This window comes from Leptinotarsa decemlineata, unplaced genomic scaffold, assembly GCF_025532065.1.
Source record: "Leptinotarsa decemlineata unplaced genomic scaffold, Ldec_3_MD MMD2_tig00003557_RagTag_RagTag, whole genome shotgun sequence".
NCBI classification, from domain to species: Eukaryota; Metazoa; Arthropoda; class Insecta; order Coleoptera; family Chrysomelidae; genus Leptinotarsa; species Leptinotarsa decemlineata.
Genome location: NW_027412590.1, coordinates 654,063 through 675,854, shown reverse-complemented (window position 1 = coordinate 675,854; position 21,792 = coordinate 654,063). Strand labels below are relative to the sequence as shown.

The following is a 21,792-nucleotide window of genomic DNA, read 5'->3' as shown; positions in this document are numbered from 1 at the left end:
CTTTGGGGTTATGTTACACAAAAGTTTACAAATCACGACCAAGGAATCGAGTGGAACTGTGCACCAGAATTCAGCAAGCTTGCGATGCAATTACTCCACAACAATTGAGGAATACTTTGAAAAATATTCGTAAGCGATATGATAAATGCAATGAATTGGATGGAAGTTTGGTAGAGGCCACCAGAATATGAATTGCACTCATTTATTTTTCAATTCGATATCTTCTTGGTTTCTATTTTTACATTGATTGTGAATAAAAGATTGTTTTCCGCTAGTTTGTAGCAATTAGAAAAATGTATTTACAGTTAGTTTTTTGTAGATTCATTTGAAATTATTGACACTAAAGTTTGTTGTGATAAACTGATTGATTGATATGGTTCGACATATATTATGAAAGGAAATTGATTCTCCCATAAACGTTTCATGAATTTTATTTGAATAAATAATATTTTGTTGAATATTGCCCCTAATCCAGTGGTGTAGTAAGAACGTTAATAAAATTCCATTGAACAACATATTTTTCAAATTTTATTCCTTTATAACTTTTTTATTACCGAACAGATTTCGATGAAACTGTGATCAGTAATATTTCAAGACATCCTGAATCCAGTGGAGTATACAGAATTTTCATAAAATTCCTGAACATGAATTGGTGGGTTGATTAAACGGCATATTTTTCAAATTTCATTCCTTTATAACTTTTTTATTGATTGACACATTTCAACGTAATTTACATGTTACCCATTTGAAAATGTCACAAATCCAGTGGTGTAGTCAGAGTTTTTCTAAAAAAATCGCTAGTAATTTTTTTAGATTTTTGACCTTGAAAAATAAGATTAGTTGGCCCTGGAAATTGGTATTTATCCATGATATTTGGTGTCCTAATAGACTTTTTGAATATCTACCTAACAAAAAAAAATAATTCCAATCGGTTGAAAAAAGTAAGTTTTATAAGGGTGCTTCCATCTTAAATGGGTCACACTGTATATATATATATATATAATATATATATATATATATATATATATATATATATATATATATATATATATATATATATCATTATTTTCATTATTTTCATATATATATATATATATATATATATATATATATATATATATATATAATCATTATTTTGTCGTATTCGTTCGTAAAAGGTCGAAACACTGCACTAATCTATGTATTTTCACTCAGTTTTCTTTTAGTCTACTTGACAACAGAAAGCAGATTTCAATGATTCATATAAATTTTCCATTCCACATCAACAATGATCGTCTAGATCTTGAAAACCGAAACGAATTCATCAATGATTTGAAAGTGTTATGAAGAAATCATTGAATATAGCTCGGATAGCCGAATCATTCAAATCCATCCAACACACCCTGGAAAATATGCAATCCCCTCATGAATACAAACTTAGCTATATGAAAGGAAAAATGTGTCCCAAGGGGACCTATCTGACTGCGTATAAGCATGAATCAAATCAGTATGTGAATTGGGAATAATGAATACAGACGGATTGAAACTAGAAAACGGTGTGGGTGACTTTTTGTCACCCACACCGTATATGTATATGTATATGTAGAAGCCGTCCATTCATGGAGCTTGCGACATTTCTGTAACATTTTCACAACGTAATCAAAGGCGCTATGGCAAACCTTTTTATTGAAACTTGTTATTTAGATTCTCGAATTGTTGCTTGTTTTCATATTTTCCGCTCACCTTATAATTGTTATAAAAAATTTATTTCGGAAAAGACATTGAAATTTTGTTAGACTGAAAAACTATTTTATTGGCAATATCTGAAAGTAAAAATAACTAGAATTTCAATATTGTTGACCCCGACAAACCTTCAATATGGATAAAAAAAAGCGTCGAAAAATTCACAAACATATTTGCTGAAGATTCAGACGAGGAAATGCAGGGATTACCAGAAATATTGATGAATACTTTATCTGGCCTGATCAATTCGGCAAAGAAGTTGTATACCGTCACATCCTGTTTCAGTGGAATCGAAACAATCAAGAGACGAACTGATTGAAGTTTCCAGCCTATATTCACAACTAAATCCAAAGTGAGATTAGAACGGAAGCAATTTGCATTTGAAATTAAGAAAAAACAAGAATTACAGTTGTGCCAATTATAACAGAAAACATTGGTGTGGAGTCTGAATATGTTAAAGCTAGAGCGACATCTGGGAGAAGCTGAAATTAACGCTCGAAAAGAAACAGAAACAGCCGATAGAAAGTGAGAGAAAAATTACGATTGAATAGCTCAAATATCACTGATGATGAAACAGAACAACAACTATCTCAATGATTAGAAAACTACTCAGAAGAATGCATACATGAATAAATAAGATTGGCGATGATAGAAAAGAGGCTAACAGTGAAATTGAACTGAAATGTGAAACTATTTCAAACGCCACATGACAGTTTCAAATCCTATTGCGAATAATCAAAACAAGTTCTCAATTCAAAATTTCATTGAAATTGATATCCTTAGTATGATGTTAATCCCCAAGAATGGCCTTCAAAAATGTTTGGAATAAGAACCTGTGATGATGATAATACCTAATCACAGCAGATAATGTGAATTTGGTTATACAAACTTTTGAATTACAATTTAGGCGACCGGAATTTATTATCAATGATCTAATATTTAGAGTAAGATATTCTATCTGGAAGATTCAAATTTTGACAAACTTATACAATTTTCCAGTGCCGGTTGAATGGAAGAGTAATATCTGCCTCGATTTATCATGTGCAGAAGTTGAATTCTGCCATTTGTTAGGTTAGGTTAGTATCTCTTGTACTGAGTACAAATTGGTCACTTCTGTTGTCACTTCTGTCGAGTTCATAAAGTTGGGTGAATAGTGTCCACCTGTGACGTCATTTGAGATGATTTTACTCCAAACGGAATAGCTGTGACGTCAATATCCATGAAGACCAGACAACCGCAACAATTATTCCATTTCTTGGGATCTGAGAAATAAAACTGCCTAGATGACAGGTTGACATCAATTTGAATGGAAAAATCCTATCGTTTTATCATTACGGCACACGGCTAGAGCTGAATTCAGGAATTGTGCTCACATCTTCGATGGATTTGCTATATACGTTATTAGGAGGTGAATATAAGTTTTCTCATTTTTGAGAAAATGGAGAAATACTTACCCAAGTGTTTTGAATTTGAAATATTTTATCTTTCTCATCTAGCCGTAATTGTTAGACTACACTTTAGGCCACCCGTCATCTTTCCATTATTTTTATCGCTTTGCTTGTATTGATATCACATCTCTTGTTGCTTGTAAATTGCCCTGTTCATTGACTACTTTTGAATGCTGTTTTTTAGGTAAAAAAGTAGAGGAAAGCTCATAACTTCCAATACATTTTTTCAAATAGCTGTACTACTAATAACTATTCGCTCCCCCCAACAGTTTTTCCTACCAGTGATTCTAGAGGAAAGAATGCAATTGACTCAATGTGACAATTTATTGAAATTATTTTGACTTACCACCCATTTGTTTAAATTTGTAAAATCTTGTGTGTATATATACATAGGGGTGACTGACGCTCTGCTGTTTAACAAGAGATTGACATTCATCCCTTTCGAATCGAAACCGAATACTTTAGAGTTTGGCCTTCACTGTATAATTTATCGAATTATGTTTTCCCATCTCTCCTTGCGAAGTTGAATAGATCAATGTATTTAAGTCATCTACTTGCAGCTTGCACAGACAATAAGTATACTTTCTGTCACAGAAGAGTATGTTTTTCACGACCCACTCTCCGAAAATAGCTAATCACATTATTTTTTTCACTAGTAAAACCCCCATTATAGCCTCCAAATGTTGCTCCTATTACTTGAAGGCGTTTGCAGGTTATGAACTCTCCTGATAGCTATTTGAAAATTTCATGACAATGATAATTCATGACAAAGACAATTGGTCTAAATGAATTGCCAGGCTTACAAATGTCTGGTAGATCGATTATTACAGATACTGTGAGATTGAGAACATGTAAAATCATGTTTGAAATTGGTCAGTTCTAATTTCGATACTTACCAAGTGTTTCTACCACTGAGACAATTTAATATAATAAATATACCAGATCATTCATCGTAGGAATGGTTCTCAATTGAATTTTCAATATTCTCACGAAAAATAATCGCTTCCAGTTCTACAACTGTTCCTACAGACAGTAAGAAAGAAAAGCAATTAGAAACCCACCATCTCTAAGCATGTAACAACCTCGATGTTAGTGAAAAAGGGTGTTACATTCTCTAATCTGGAATTTGAATGACGGAGCTCATCGGAGAGAGATGCTGGGTAGAAGAATTTCCAACTGAGAATTGTATAATATATTCCCTTCGACAATGTAAACGGATGTGAAGGCAGTCACTGCAAGCTTGTGACCCAGAAGTATACTTTTGGGTTACAGTGATAAGGTAAGTAACCTCAGTCGGTGCAAGCGTATACATTAATCAGGGTTTTTCCTTCAGCATCCAAGTTGTACCCTTTATAGATGGGAACAGATTCAGTTCGGTTCCTGGGTTCTATGTCTGGTACGAATATATGAGGAAAGATCTTACTTCTCATGGAATGTACGAATAGCCAACTGGAGCTACCAACAATACGATATAGGTTTTTCGTAGGTGGTTCAGCCAAACCGTAGCAATAATTCCAAAAGAGCCTGCTCCTGGAGTGGTATAAATGTCACCCTTCCAACAATGTTGACATTACCGGATGATTTCTGTTGTAGGCTGCCGGAGGCAGAATAATAAAGATTGGGGATGGAAAATAAAAAGACCTGGAAGGAGGAATCGGTCAAAATAGCATGTTCTTTTGTTCATACTCAAAAAAGGATCCTTACCGTAGCTGATGGATGACCTCACTAGATAAGATTGGGAAAACCGAGGTATTTTACAAATATCCCCAAAAAAGTTGGTATGTTATATCTTTAGATAACAATTGAAAATATTTATTCGTGTTTTCTATTTTGGTTCCTAGAATCCACAATATGTGTTGAGCTGAAACACTTGCTCAGGAAAATATAAACCAAACTTCTCTTGATAAGAATAAAAACTGAACCTTTGTTTTTCTTGAAGATTAGGAATTTTGCTTCAAGGTCGAGCTCATCTGATTAGCCTAAAAAACATGGAATTCGACAAGAAATGATCAACTGAGGGAATGAATATTTTTACAGGGTGATTGCTATGAATGTATTATGCTTTTTATCCGTATTGGATGAATTTCAAATTGTAATTGTGTAATAGTAGAATGAATATACTGAAATAATAAACGTGTGTTGTTGATTCCAATATGTAGTGGACAGTTCAAAAAATGAGGCGAATGTTCAAATTTAGCGGGCTACGTACATTCTTTAGCGATTTTTTGTGAGTCACTCGTTTCGAACATATGTTCACGTTTTCAGCTGTTTAACATGTTCAGATTGCTGGTGGAAGGCTCGAAAGTTAGAAGTGGTTTTCGTGTTCGGCGATTTACAGCTATTGACTGGACTGGACTGGACTCGACTGGACTGGACTGGACAGTCCAGTTATCACCCGAAGACGATTGTGGATCCTAACAATTGAAACGTCGTGACGTAACTTGGTTTGGAAACTTTTAATTTTAATTTTTATTTTTCATCTTTTTTGTTAATAATATTTTTTTTTTATTTTTAATTTTCAGCTCTTATTATTATTTCAATTTTTTATTTTCTGGTTGTAGCTTGTATATTATTTCCTTGTAATTTCAGTTATTTGTTTAAATAAAATTGTCATTTTCGGTTGATCTTTTATTTTTTTTCAGAGATTTCAAATCAATTCATATTATATTAGACAATGGAAGTCCGTACTGATGAAATACAAGGAGTATTATGTTAGAGTTATGCGACGCTTGCGAGAAGCAATATAAAGAAAACGTCCGGTGTTGTGAAAAAACAATTTCATAACTTTTGCATTTCGATAACCTGCAATTGTTCGTAATGTTTTGCTTGAAACAACAGCGTAATTATGCTTCGGCCACCGTATTCACGTTTTCCTGTTCCTAAAGTTGATGTGACCTGGGAAGAGACGACTTTCATCAATAGAATAGCATATGATATAGAAAACAACAGTGTCCAGAATTTGTTGTTTATAGAAAGAATACCAGTACTTTCAGGTGAACTTCTCATGAATCGAACTTTTATTCAACCGGAAAAAAAAAATTATATATCTTGGAGAAAATGTAGACAAATTTTCTGCTATATTGAGAGGGATACTTTTTACTCCAGCAGCGAATGAATAAAAGATCCAAAATCACTATTTTACACACAAAATATGAATTTCCAAAGTACAATGACTTTTTCTATATTGACAGCATATTTGTTTCTCCTCACGATTGCAAATATAATGAAACTGAGTCAAGTGTGCATTTACAATCATAGTTTATGTTATTTTACAGAGACGTAGCTGAAAGCAATGGGCATCTTCCAGTCATATGTATATGAGTTGATTAGGTAATGTTCATTTTAGGAAAATATTCGCATATCATCGACTTTTCAAGGATACACCGATTTGAAGTTCATTGTTTTTCCATATAAACCAGAATGCATTGAAGGATCAGATGGAATGTTCAAAATTTCAAAATGAAAATGGCTTTCAAAACTTCTCTTTCACTTCAGCAGAGAATTCATTAGTTTGTGTTTGAAAGTTGAAGTTAGATACAAATGGACAAGGTTCCGATTGAGGTTTCGTCTTGAGAAGAATGCGCACTTCTGATGTTTTGGGAGCAGTAATTGTTATGAATTCGGAAATAACCCAAAATAAAATGAGAATCAATGACCAACGTTCATAATTCCTTTGTGTCAATCGATTGTGCGATTCCGATTGGCCTTCCTTTCATCAATTAGAGTGTTACAGAAATCAATTACAAAGTTGAAGAACTCCACTAAATCTGGTTACTAGTTTTCGTGCACCTGTATATTTGAGGAAGGGGAAACGAAACTTTCATCACGCCACTGTTTCTCCGGCCGCAGTTCCTTCAATATTTAATCAAATCCATAATCGAATCATTTTCAGACATTGATAGCGTAGTTTTCCCTTACCGATGTTACAATTGAAACACAGACAAGATGCCAAGTAATATAATACCGTTTTACAAGAACAAGAATATTTTGTTGACGGGTGGAACAGGATTTTTAGGTAAAATGATAATAGAGAAACTTCTGAGAACTTGTGATGTGAATAAAATTTACGTCATAGTGAGACCAAAGAAAGGATTAACTCCCAAGGAAAGGCTTCAGAAATTATTCGAAGAACCGGTGAGTACCCTAAAATTGATTTCATATGATGAAAAATGTTGCGGGAATATAATATATGATAATGGAATAACAAAAATTGAATAAACTTTTTCAAATTGACTAATGAGGATGATTTTATTTTATCTTATGCTTTTGGAGTGCTGAACTGATTGGAGTGACTTGTAAGGTGTGCGCTGTATCTCCATTATTCATTCATTTCTCTGTGTATTTGTTTACCGCAGAACCACAATGCTGTTTTTTTTTCAATATCAACTAATGAATATCTGCAACTTTTCATTCCTTTGAAAATTACTCGACTCCACTCATACGTCTAAACCGTATTTAAATATTTTGATATGATATCAAAATAATTCTTATTACATGAAGCACAAAAAAATCTATATCGAATTTTATTTTATCAAAATAATTAATATTTGTCAAAATCGTTGAGGTGTGGAATAATTAACGTTGATTCTTATCATATTTATCCCACATTTCATTTATATTCTTGCATTTTGGCGAACAGATTTAAGTTTTGAAAACATTATGAATATTTACCAGTTTATAACAACATTTTTCTATAAAAAAACATTTGCTGAAACGAACATTCACTTTTATCTATAGATTATTACAATTCCTCACTGAAAATATTCTCCAAATTTGATACCGTTTGATGAACACACCTATATCAGAGGTTTAATTTAAAAATTTTTTGATAAGTTATCAGGTATCGATTTTGAATTATGTTTTTATTGCTTCTTGAATCATGTTGATTTCAAACACTTAACCTCTAGAGTGATGCCAGACTTGAAAAAATCCAGTTGAAGACTAATTACTATGTTCATAAAACATTTCTTCGTGAAGAAAGTAATTGAAAAATATGGTTTATCTAGCTTTGAAAAGCCTTTCCTTTCCTTCTTTTCAATGGAAGCCCCCAAGAACATGTTATATTTCAATGAATTGATTGACGCGCATCGGTTATCTAAGATCCGTCTTCAATACAAAACCAAGAGAAACATCGTAAGGATGGTAAAAAGCAATTGAGTTCACAATGAAGTATTTACAAAAAGTGTGGATGTGGATCATACATAAGAAGTTATTCCAAGATGAAAACTGAAATATTTCATGAAATTGAAAATGTCAATCGTAACTCTCCATATATCATGTGTGGCGCTCCTATGAATGATATCCAATTCAATCCCAACCAGCAAAGTTGTTTTATAATTCCATGGTGTTGCAACAGTTTTATTTCATTAGTATTTTATAATTACTTCCAAAATCCTAATTGATTCTATTAGATGATCGGTGAACACGATACAGTTGCAGGCAATAAAAGTGTTTTATAAATTTGTCATAGAAACGTTCATGAAATAAAATCAAGAAACTATTATAAAATAGTCAGGAAATTATCACAGAAACGTTTTTACAACTAACTTATAAAACTTAACACTTTTCTGCGAGATTTTTATGATAGTTAAAAAACTATTTCAAGCTTATTTTATAACTGTTTCCTGTAGCTTTAATGAAATTATTTTATTAAAATGCTTTCAGACACAATTTTATATTCATTACAATATTGTCACTTCAATGATAATTACTATTTTATAGTATGTTATATTTACTACAATTCCAAAACACTAACATAACTGTTATTAAATCAAATTGATTTTGCTAATATATATTTGCTGCCACCAAGAATAAAATGCTGCATTTAAGAACAACTAGCTGACGTCGATTCCTAATCACAGCTTTGGAAAATTCTTCAAAATTTTAGTTGTATTTAGTGAGAATATTTTTGTTAAGTTATTCAAGTGGGGCACCATCGATGTCGTGGTGGAAATTAGTTCTTCAGCAACTTCTAAATATTCGATTTTTATTGAATATAGGTACCCCATAAATAAATTCAATATTTTCAAGGCATTGAGTTTAGTAAATCAACCTTATTATTCACAATTTGGAAGACTCTAAAATACAAAGGGTTTGCACTTCCAAGTTTCAGTTTTAAGTTATCTATTCAGGAAACCTGGATATTTTGTTCTGAGTGAAACAGTTTCGTGTTACAATTCTTTAAATGATGACAAATTCAGGTACAGAAAGATATGCTTCACAGATAGTATTCAGAAGTAACTCCTCGAATAACTAATAACTACTGTCATATAGACGATGTCCCATGAAAGATACATAACTCTGGCTTTTTCACACTTTTTGTGACAACTTGTTTGAATGAAAAAAACCCTGCTTGCTTTTTGGGTTGCATAGAATTGATAAGTTTTTCTTGTTCTGTATCGTCATTCTTCAGCATTCGTTCTAATAGTTTTTCTTCAGCAATTTGGTAGGTCATCAAATGACTTTGTTTGATTTTATACATTATTATAAACCAACTGGTTTCGGGCATAGAATTGTGGTTTCGTATCAGCATCATCAGCATTTCGTATCAGCATCAATTTTTGGCCATGAGAATTGGTTATTATTTACCCATGACGACGGAACTATGGTGAACATAAATACCTAAAACTTAGATAAAATGAGTCAAATCCAGCTTCAAAAAGACAAAACTATCAACTGAAAATATAGGCCTGAATTATCAAATATCTGAAGCTAATTAAAAGAAATATCAAAGCTAATTAAAAGATATATTCTGACATCAAAAACTTACCCGTCATTTCCACTAAACGCACGACAAATTGAATATCAACAATATTTAATCCGCGTTCATATAGGTTATGTCTAATATAACATGTATTTAGCATTAGACAAGGAATATTTATCATAAAAGAAGTAATATGTGATGAATATAAGTAATTTATATTATAAGAGTCACCAAAGTGTCATTTATTGGCGAAAATGTTGCCAAGTAACTTATAAACAATCACAATAGTTGTGTACCGACAGCAGAGCCACAGCGGAGCAGAAAGGCAAACAAATATCAATAGGGCCGTATTCTCAGTATCCTGTGTAAAAAAAAACATCAAAATAACGGGATGTGTTTCGAAAAAATATTTCATATAGGAATGAGTTGTTAGGGTTGGATGGGAGTTCAGTTTTAGCAGCTAAACCATACAAGGTGATTCACGGAATTTAATTCATTTGGGAGTATCTAGGTTTCCGATAATTTTGTGATTTGAGCGTATGAGTTCGCGTTCAAATTCCATTGCATAGGTTCGCTACCCGCTTTCTATAATAAATTCGTGACAGTGTTCGTTAGTGTAAATGGCTTCGATGTTGGGATGTTGACTAATTGACGTATGATTAATTTTTGTGGTGGGTTCGAATACTCTATTTGTAACAAATATTTTTTTATAATTTTTTGTTTAGTGAAAGAAGGGATAATGGTTGGTTTGGGTTAGTTTGGTTTTATTTCAGTTATTTCAGAAAATCTATCTATTGAAAAATATACGGTCGGAAATCTTAATAGTGGGTCTAGAACGGTTTGGTGTTGGGAGAAAACCCCAGCAATATTAGGTAACCGTCTTACAAAATACTTCCATATTTTTAATACATACTAGCTTACGGCCAAAAAAATATTGAAAACTCATTTTTATAAATTATAATTGATTAATACATTTTGTCGATAACTAATAATCAGTTTCTATTGTTACTGTATTCAATTCTAATTCATCCTTAATTTTAGACAGTATGATATGCATATATTAGTGTATTAATTTATACTTTCAATTTGATAATAATTTCATTGTGTGGATACTGTAGTGGATTTTTCTGTTTGTATCCCGAATATATAAATAAAAATGAATAATAACTCACTGGCGGCCATTTTGAACATTTATTGGGGGGTATATGATAGTTTTAGATTCAGTTCAAGGTGCTTCAAATAGACGAAGAAATGACTTGATGTTCCATAGAAAAACTTTCTGGAAGCTTTTTGAGTCGCCCTGTATATTGGAAATACTGAAAAAACACTTTAAATCATCCCACCTAACCTAGTGCTTCAATTGCGAAAATCAAGAAAAGGTTATGATAATGGTTAAAACCCGTCGTTTAGCCTTTATAATCGATAAAAGAAACTTTTTAGCCAAAATATCAAAGACAGATAATATTTATCCAAACTATATGTGAGAAATCTTCAATCCATACTAGCACTTTTGTAGAAACCTAAAGCTTTAAAAGTAGTCCGACTCTGCCGCAATACCATACCTCCCACAACTAAGTGTTTCTTAACAGTTTTATAGGGGTAACATAGTAGCTAAAATGCGTTGAAATGCTTGCACTGATACCAATTCATTTTATAGAATGACGCCATGTGTAATGATAGCGATCCGGGATACTGAAATCAGATGAGTTGAAAATATGAAATACCGCACATATAGTGATATTTACAGCTGAAAAGTACATAAATATTATAACATCATATTATTTAGAATAAAGTGAGTTAAGTTTGCGACTAGAAAATTAATACGTCGACAGAGTGAATTTTTGTATAATTAATAATTTTACCGAAAACATTTGTAAATGAGTGGCGCGCTTGAATTTTGTTAATAATAGGCATATATTCGTCAATTAAATTTCATCAGCAGTAAAAATATCAATCTTCGAAACATGAACAATGTCTTTAACAGTTTTATGAGTGCAGAAGTGACATTTCAAAATGGCTTCAACCTTTCTATTTGTTAGTTTTCAGTTGATGACATATCTATTATATTTTCCCAGTGTCCAATACAAAATTACTTCTTGCGTCTTAGAGAAAACATTTTCAACACTTTTTCATTTTATTGTTATCGTTTTCGGCTGTATTATATTTTATAACACCTACTTGGAACTACTAAAATACTCCTATAAAATTGTCTTCTGATTATTTTATAAGTATCGCTTAGATATGTTGCAAAAGTGCAGTAAGGGAAGTCTTCACAAAACTACTTTTTGAGAGCGTTAGACAAATTTTGTAGTAAATGCCAAAATGTTTATAAAACTGTTTTGTAGTGTTTGTATAAGGCCTTACAAAATATTGATAATAAATATAATGTTTTATAAAACGGTGCCAATTTCCTATTTATAGCAGTTTTATAAACATATTGAAAAACTTTCTGGGAGAAATGCAGTTTTATAATTTGTTTCTCCGAAACGTTTCCGCAACTATTATAAAATACGAAATTGCTAGTTGGGATTACATAATGAATGTTTACATAATGTTCAGTTTTCATCTGAAAGTAACTTGTATGATCTACAAATCTTAATGGAAAGTTCATTCTGGACTCGATTACTTTCTTCCTTCATTTGGAAGTCAAAAATCCTAATTCCTCAGATAAAGAAGCTCATTTTCCAATCTGACTTCAACACTGAATTTACGTAGCTCTGACATGGTTCACACCTATATTCAATAATGTCGAAAGGCGTTCATCATTATGCCTAAGGAATGAATAAAAAAACTGTTTTTGTCAATTTTTTCACCAACTTCAAAACTTCCACCAAAATGATGGCTATGTTACTAGATTCTGCAGTTGAGACCTTTTTAAAAAAATGGAAAAATATGTCGTTTAATATATCAAAAGAGCCGTTATCAAATTTATTTTGAATGGTTCTCAGTGTATATGTTACGATATATGTTACGATGATAGTAGGTACTATAAAGTTAGGGTATCACTTTTGCAGTAATAGCAGAGTATCTCGATTATTGTTGAATAGAATTATTATTTTTAGTAGATGTGTTGCCAAAATAAATACCATTCAAATACCACTGTACTTTGCAACTGTGTTAGTTCATAAGTTTCATTTTTCAATACGCATCATTTAGGTATTAAATAAATGAAACATCTAGTGTAGTGGTTGTGGTATTTGTTGATATAAAATAGGGCAATTCATTCACGAAAGTTGAGATCAATATCCAACTATATACTACCCAATCAGCAATTTCGTATTTTATAATAGTTGCGGAAACGTTTCGTAGAAACAAATTATAAAACTGCATTTCTCCCAGAAATGTTTTCAATATGTATAAAACTGCTATAAATAGGAAATTGGCACCGTTTTATAAAACATTATAGTTATTATCAATATTTTGTAAGACCTTTCACAAACACTACAAAACAGTTTTATAAACATTTTGGCAGTTACTATAAAATTCGTCTAACGCTCTTAAGGAGTAGTTTTGTAAAGACTTCCCTTACTGCATTTCTGCAACATATTTAAGCGATACTTATAAAATAATCAGAAGACAATTTTATAGGAGTTTTTTAGTAGTTCCAAGTAGGCGTTATGAAATATAATACAGCCGAAAACGATAACAATAAAATAAAAAATTGTTGAAAATGTTTTCTTGAAGACGCAAGAAGTAATTTTGTATTGGACACTAGGAAAATATAATAGATATGTCACCAACTGAAAACTAACAAATAGAAAGGTTGAAGCCATTTTAAAATTCAACTTCGGCACTCATAAAACTGTTAAAGATATTTTTCATGTTTCGAAGATTGATATTTTTACTGCTAATAAAATTTTATTGACGAATATATAGCTAGCCTATTATTAGCAAAATTTAAGCGCGCCACTCATTTACAAATGTTTTCGGTAAAATTATTAATTATACAAAAATTCACTTTGTCGACGTATTAATTTTCTAGTCGCAAACTCAACTCACTCTATTCTAAATAATATAATGTTATAATATTTATGTACTTTTCAGGTGTAAATATCACTATATGTGCGGTATTTCATATTTTCAACTCATCTGATTTCAGTATCCCGGATCGCTATCATTACACATGGCGTCATTCTATAAAATGAATTGGTATCAGTGCAAGCATTTCAACGCATTTTTGCTACTATGTTACCCCTATAAAACTGTTAAGAAACACTTAGTTGTGGGAGGTATGGTATTGCGGCAGAGTCGGACTACTTTTAAAGCTTTAGGTTTCTACAAAAGTGCTAGTATGAATTGAAGATTTCTCACATATAGTTTGGATGAATATGAGCTGTCTTTGATATTTTGGCTTAATAGTTTCTTTTATCGACTATAAAGGCTAAACGACGGGTTTTAACCATTATCATAACCTTTTCTTGATTTTCGCAAGAAAAAATAGAGGCACTAGGTTAGGTGGGATGATTTGAAGTGTTTTTTAGTATTTCCAATATACAGGGCGACTCAAAAAGCTTCCAGAAAGTTTTTTTATGTAACATCAAGTCATTTCTTCGTCTATTTGAAGCACCTTGAACTGAATCTAAAACTATTATATACCCCCCAATAAATGTTTAAAATGGCCGCCAGTGAGTTATTATTCATTTTTATTTGTATATTCGGGATACAAACAGAAAAATCCAATACAGTATCCACACAATGGAATTATGATCACATTGAAAGTATATATTAATACACTAATATATGCATACCATAGGGTCTAAAATTAAGGATGAATTGGAATTGAATACAGTAACAATAGAAACTGATTATTAGTCATTGACAAAATGTGTCAATTAATTATAATTTATAAAAATGAGTTTTCAATATTTTTTTGGCCGTAAGCAACAATGTATTAAAAATGTGGAAGTATTTTTTTAAGAGTGTTACCTCATATTACTGGAGTTTTCTCCCAACACCAAACCGTTCCAGACCCACTATTAAGATTTCCGACCGTATATTTTTTAATAGATAGATTTTCTGAAATAACTGAAATAAAACCAAACTAACCCAAACCAACCATTATCCCTTCTTTCACTAAACAAAAAATTATAAAAAAATATTTGTTACAAATAGAGTATTCGAACCCACCACAAAAATTAATCATACATCCCAACATCAAAGCCATTTACACTAACGAACACTGTCACGAATTATAGAATTATAGAAAGCGGGTAGCGAACCTATACAATGGAATTTGAACGCGAACTAATACGCTCAAATAACAAAATTATCGGAAACCTAGATACTCCCAAATGAATTAAATTCCGTGAATCACCTTGTATGGTTTAGCTGCTAAAACTGAACTCCCATCCAACCCTAACAACTCATTTCTATATGAAATATTTTTTCGAAACACATCCCGTTATTTTGATGTTTTTTTTTACACAGGATACTGAGAATAAGGCCCTATTAATTTTGTTTGCCTTTCTGCTCCGCTGTGGCTCTGCTGTCGGTACACAACTATTATGATTGTTTATAAGTTAGTTGGCAACATTTTTGCTAATAAATGACACTTTGGTGACTCTTATAATATAAATTACTTATATTCGTCACATATTACCTTTTTTATGATAAATATTCGTTGTCTAATGCTAAATACATGTTATATTAGACATAACCTATATGAACGCGGATTAAATATTGTTGATATTTAATTTGTCGTGCGTTTAGTGGAAATGACGGGTAAGTTTTTGATGTCAGAATATATCTTTTAATTACCTTTGATATTTCTTTTAATTAGCTTCAGATATTTGATAATTCAGGCCTATATTTTCAGTTGATTGTTTTGTCTTTTTGAAGCTGGATTTGATTCATTTTATCTACGTTTTAGGTATTTATGTTCACCATAGTTCCATCGTCATGGGTAAATAATAACCAACTCTCATGGCCAAAAATTGATGCTGATAAGCTAATACGAAACCACAATTCTATGCCCGAAACCAGTTGGTTTACAATGATGTATAAACTTAAACAAAGTCATATGATGACCTACCAAATTGCTGAAGAAGAACTATTAGAACGAATGCTGAAGAATGACGATACAGAACAAGAAAAACTTATCAATTCTATGCAACCCAAAAAGCAAGCAGGGTTATTTTCATTCAAACAAGTTGTCACAAAAAGTGTGAAAAAGCCAGAGTTATGTATCTTTTATGGGACACCGTCTATATGACAGTAGTTATTATTTATTCGAGGAGTTACTTCTGAATACTGTCTGTGAAGCATATCTTGCTGTACCCGAATTTGTCATTATTTAAAGGGTTGTAACACGAAACTGCTTCACTCAGAACAAAATATCCAGGTTTCCTGAATAGATAATTCAAAACTGAAACTTGGTGTGCAAACCCTTTGTATTTTACATTCCTCCAAATTGTGAATAATAAGGTTGAGTTACTAAACTCAATGCCTTGAAAATATTGAATTTACTAATGGGGTACCTTTATTCAATAAAAATCGAATATTTAGAAGTTGCTGAATAACTAATTTCCACCACGACATCGATGGTGCCCCACTTGAATAACTCAACAAAAATATTCTTATTAAATACAACTGAAATTTTGAAGAATTTTCCAAAGCTGTGATTAGGAATCGATGTCAGCTGGTTGTTCTTAAATGCAGCATTTTATTCTTGGTGGCAGCAAATATATATTAGCAAAATCAATTTGATTTCATAACAGTTATGTTAGTATTTTGGAATTGTAGTAAATATACATTACTATAAAATAGTTGGGAAATTATCATTGAAGTGACAATATTGTAATGAAAATGAAATTGTGTCTGAAAGCATTTTAATAAAATAATTTCATTAAAGCTACAGGAAACAGTTATAAAATAAGCTTGAAATAGTTTTTTAACTATCATAAAAATCTCGCAGAAAAGTGTTATAAAACTGCTACATAACAATTTACTTTTATAGGAAAATGAGTTTTATAAGCTAGTTGTAAAAACGTTTCTGTGATAATTTCCTGACTATTTTATAATAGTTTTTCAATTTTATTTCATAAACGTTCCTATGACAAATTTATAAAACACTTTTATTGCCTGCAACTGTATTGTGTTCACCGATCATCTAATACAATCAATTAGCATTTTGGAAGTAATCATAAAATACTAATAAAATAAAACTGTTGCAACACCATGGAATTATAAAACAACTTTGCTGGTTGGGTACAATATCTAATAGTCCTGTGAATAAATTGAATCATTCATATTGTTGTACTAATAATTATCCTTATTTGTTTACTGACACGTTCATTGCATTTCAAGGTTTTCGAGAAAGTCAGGTCAAGTAATATTAAAAAAATCCTGATTCTAGAAGGAGACTTAATGGAAATGAATATTGGTCTTAGCAAAAAAGATGAGGAAATAATAAAAAACGAAGTGAGTATAATTTCTTCAACTGATCGTTTCCATCTCACTGGTCCATTCAGCTCAAAGATGAATGTTTTTTTTTACTTTGAGTAAATGCACGTATTCAAAAATCAATTCATTGTGAATTTCACTAAACACTTTTACAGAAATGCAACACGTGCTTTGCCATGTAATGGCTTCTTCGGGCGTATCTTCACTGATTATATTCCACATATTCAATGCTTTATATACCTAATTACATAATCTGAAGTACCTGAGTTTTACCTGACCATTTAATGTTTCATTACCCGAATTGTTGAATCTGTTTATTTCTAAATATTCTAGAAGATCGAACTTTTCTCATTAAATGTAACACATCGTATTCATGATTGAACTCATGTCCTTCTGCTGAAAGGTGTTTTGCAAATGTGGAATTGGTCTTTTTATTCACAAAACTGTTTCTATGCTCTTCAATTCTCAGGGAAAATATGCTACTTGTTTGGCATATATAAAGTTTTGGACAAGAGCCACAAGTCAGTCTATATACTCCTGATCTATGAAGTACAATTTTAAGTACCTAACTTCAAATTGTAAACTAAGGTATATAAAGCATTCATTATGAAGAATATATTTAGTAAAGGCAATGGGCAATGGGCAATCAAAGAATAACATAATTCTCATAAGAGTGACAGAGACTACAGAAATGATCACAACTTATCAATATTTTTTCTATGCTGCGTTTGAAACAGTCTGAAGAGATTTCAAAATATTGAATATCATTGCAAATTACGTTAAAGGTTTCAAGCATTCTATAAATTGGTGAATTTTGAGCAGCATTTGTCCTTGTGCAAGTTAACTTGAAGAATTCTGTACGCCTCAATGTTCTACCCTGAACATTGAACTCGACTTTGGAATAAAGTTCTGGGCAGTGGACTAATCCTTTCATCAACTTGAAAATCATGATAAGATCCGTAACAGTTCTATCCTTCATAGGCAAAATATTGTATTGGCGCATAATGGGTCTGTAATCGCTATTCGTAATTGAAAAATGCAATTTGTGACTAATGTAGCGAAGGAATTTGTTTTGCAGTCTCTCAACACGATCTATGTTTATGTGGTACTGAGGATTTCAAACAACTGATGCAAAGCAGAGCCTACTATGTACATATGCATAATATAGATTGAGGAGAGGCTTTGCCGTTCTGAAATTTTGACAGTTTCTTTTGAGGAATCCAATAATACTAATGATTACTTCCAAATCTTTAACTTCTGAGACTGATTTCAGTTCGTGATTTTCAAAGTGATAATTAATTCTGATTATATTTTTGTTCCTGGAGAATGAGATTGACACGCATTTTTGTGGATTGAGAAACAAATCATTATCATCACAGAATTTTTTGAGCCGCTTCAAGTCCTCCTAAATTTCTCCGCTGTCATATGAATCCTTTACTGTGTGATAGAATTCCAAGTCATCGGCATATAGTAAAAATTTACACTCATCAAAGCGACTGGAGATTTCGTTGATGTATATAATGAAGAATAAAGGACCCAAATGGCTGCCTTGAGAAACTCCGAAGGATACCGTGAAGGGAAGTGACGTAAATCCATTTATGGCCACCATTTGTGACCTGTTAAACAAATAGGATCATATCAATCTCAATAAAAAGTAATTGATACCGACTTCAGCAAGTCTCTCTAATAAAGTTTTGTGACTAATACAACATCAACCTGAACCTGTTCATCCATCGAGTTCAACAAAAAATCGGGGAATCCTAATAAATTAGTTTCTATCGACCTATGGGGGAAGAAACCATGCTGTTCACTGTTTATGATGTCCTTGGCCGTATCGAGGATGTTTTTATATATTATTTTTTCAAAAAGTTTGCCAAATACACATAATTCACTGATCGGCTTATAATTCTTTACATTGTGTCTGTCGCCGCTCTTGTAGATTGGTGCGATATGCGAAATTTTCCATTAAGCAGGAAAAATTCTACTCTTCAATAATTTATTGAAAATATATAGTAGAAGCGAGACAAGGTTGTTCTTGCAATGCCTAATAAAGGAAACGGGTTTATCATCAGGACCTCCACATTTTTTTATATCTAACGAGTTAATATTAGGTTATCATATCAAGTTCCTAGGTTGTGCTTCTTCAAAATGATCAACCCTTCAATTTTATTTTTATTGACGTATTAAAATACAAAATTTTATTCATGCTCTCAATATCAACGTCAATATCTGAATAACATTCATTATGATGCCACGATACTCAATAATTCGAATGATATTTCTTTGTTCATTCAACTTTTCATTTCAACAGTATATTGAATCTGATAAAATTTTATATAATTGAAAGATTCACGGCCAAAAATAGAAACAACATTGATATTTGATTTGGTTTTTGAATGAGTATATCTGTTAGATATACGACTAGATGTCGTCTACCATTTGTGTGACCTGAAGATTAACGAGATTTTACATTCTATAATGCGATATCTAGCACGGATCAGATCATTTGCAGTGCATACCCATTGTCCCGGTAAACATTGCATTTGAAAATTTTCTGTCGTTATCCGAATGAAATATGTTGTAGGTTATCATATATAGAGCGAACGTAAGTAACTCATCCTCCCCATTTCTTAACGGAGCAAGATATCAAAGTCGGACAAAATTTGTATGAGAAGCAATCATTTTTAGTTCTTTTGACGAAAGCGCCAAATGTATTACATCACTTGCCGCAGATAGAGGATCTTGTGATTTTTTGCTCGAAATATATTTCAGTTATCTATACAATTATCCAAGATGATGATTGAGTAGTTTCCAAAAATTGGAATTTAATTCTAGACGCATTTTGGTAACACCTTAGCTTCATCGGTAGTAATACAATGACCTCACTTTGAGTTTGGATAACCGGTGACGAAGTTATTGGTGTATGATTCGGAGACTAGAAAATAATGATAACTGACTTCGCAATCAAAACAGCTCCTAACTCAGCTATCACAGTTCACCTAAATCTTATATTTTTTAAAGAAAGAGAAATTATTCACGCAAATGAATCGTGTGGAATAAAATTGAACCAAAGTAATCGACAAAGGAGGCGCTTTACTGTTTTTAATATGATTATTAATTTTTGTTATCGACTGTATAGATGAGGATTCACACCATGTTATCTCGAGAAGAGATTCGTTAAATTAATTTTTCTCAAGAACAAAACACACGCACTACAGGAAAAACCTCAAGGCGGGACCTATGCGGAAGTAGCGATTTACGTTGGATCTGAATCGCTGAAGATTAAATTCAATTGCAAAAACGTTCTCTGGAAGTTTATTCCACATAAACTCAGTTCTGATGAAAGAGTTTTCAAAGAGTGAAGTTCGATGTGTACTGACTGTATGATGAGCAGCCACATATCACGTATCACACCTAGCACGGAAGTATATATGGAAGAGAAACAAATATCCAACTTTTCTTCGATGTTTCAGACTATCAAGGTTGCAAGTAATATTCGTGACTCCAATCAGGCAGATGGATCTTTTCTGGATGGAATCCATCAACTTCAGGGTATGATTAGGGGCGGAGCTGCATACATGTTAACAATACACCAAAGAAAGTCCGATCAGAGATTTATGAAACATCAAAAAATGCTGGGATTTTTACTGATTTCTGGTTCGGAATAGTGTTCCGAAGTTTCGAGAAGCAGCCTTGCAATTCCAACGACATGATTGTGCCTAGACATAATGGTGTTCATTCTAACCCCCAACTAACTCATAGGAGAAAAACGATACCTGGATTTTTGTGGAATTAAATTGAATCTGGTTAGTCTCACCCCAATTCGTAATCACCTCTGGATCCTCATTAAGATATGAAACCTCCTGCTGCTGATGAAGATGTGCATCCACATACGATGTCCTGGAATTCTAATGGAATGATGCTGTCGTTAGAAAAGCAATATTCCGGGTTGTTGGTTTCTTCCAATGAGTCGTTGTTATACAATAAAGAAAGATTTGAAGACAATATGGATCTCTGGAGAATACCAGAGTTGATGGTACGAATATTCGAGAGATACAATCGACGGTCACTTACAGGGAATGTTCTTTCAGGAAGCACAGATATAATTCGTTTCGACACTAGAATTTTTGCTCTACTGTCTGTGGCGAGATTTTTGGAGGCGACAGCTTGCTCGCAATCTTTGTTGAACCATGGTGTGCCGTAAAAAGTTCTTTTCATTGAGGAAAGGATATACACATCCACGGATGATAGAATAACTTTCGTGACTTCGAAAGCACAAGTTGATGGATCATTAAAAACACCTCGTAGCAATATTCATTCATGCAGAAGCCTGTCATAATTTTTGTGAAAATGTATTTCAATGGAAGATTTCCTGATGATCTGGTCTGCCAAAAATATTTCGTGAAATTGATTGGAAACATTTTGAAAAACTGGAGTGGTAGTTAGAGATAGATAGGCTGAAAAAAAATATATCATGGACGAGAAACAGATATAAATCGTTGCACCTGTAGTGAATAA

General features: G+C 32.3%; 2 protein-coding genes across 2 annotated transcripts in view; one reads left to right on the top strand and one right to left on the bottom strand.

Moving 5' to 3' along the window:
- Nucleotides 1–4,201, bottom strand: part of LOC111514372 (uncharacterized) — a 57,623-nt gene extending 53,422 nt beyond the window's left edge. Inside the window, exons 1-2 of the mRNA XM_074178160.1 lie at nucleotides 3,517–4,201; nucleotides 3,177–3,457 (exon numbers count right to left, since the gene is read on the bottom strand). The gene's annotated coding sequence lies outside the window, so the exon portion shown is untranslated. The remainder of the gene's footprint in view (nucleotides 1–3,176; nucleotides 3,458–3,516) is intronic.
- A 976-nt stretch (nucleotides 4,202–5,177) lies between these two features.
- LOC111515981 (fatty acyl-CoA reductase wat) overlaps nucleotides 5,178–21,792 on the top strand; it is an 82,550-nt gene continuing 65,935 nt past the window's right edge. The window contains exons 1-2 of the mRNA XM_074178158.1: nucleotides 5,178–7,304; nucleotides 17,179–17,292. Coding sequence (XP_074034259.1) covers nucleotides 7,116–7,304; nucleotides 17,179–17,292 — 303 coding nt within the window. The 5' untranslated portion in view covers nucleotides 5,178–7,115. The remainder of the gene's footprint in view (nucleotides 7,305–17,178; nucleotides 17,293–21,792) is intronic.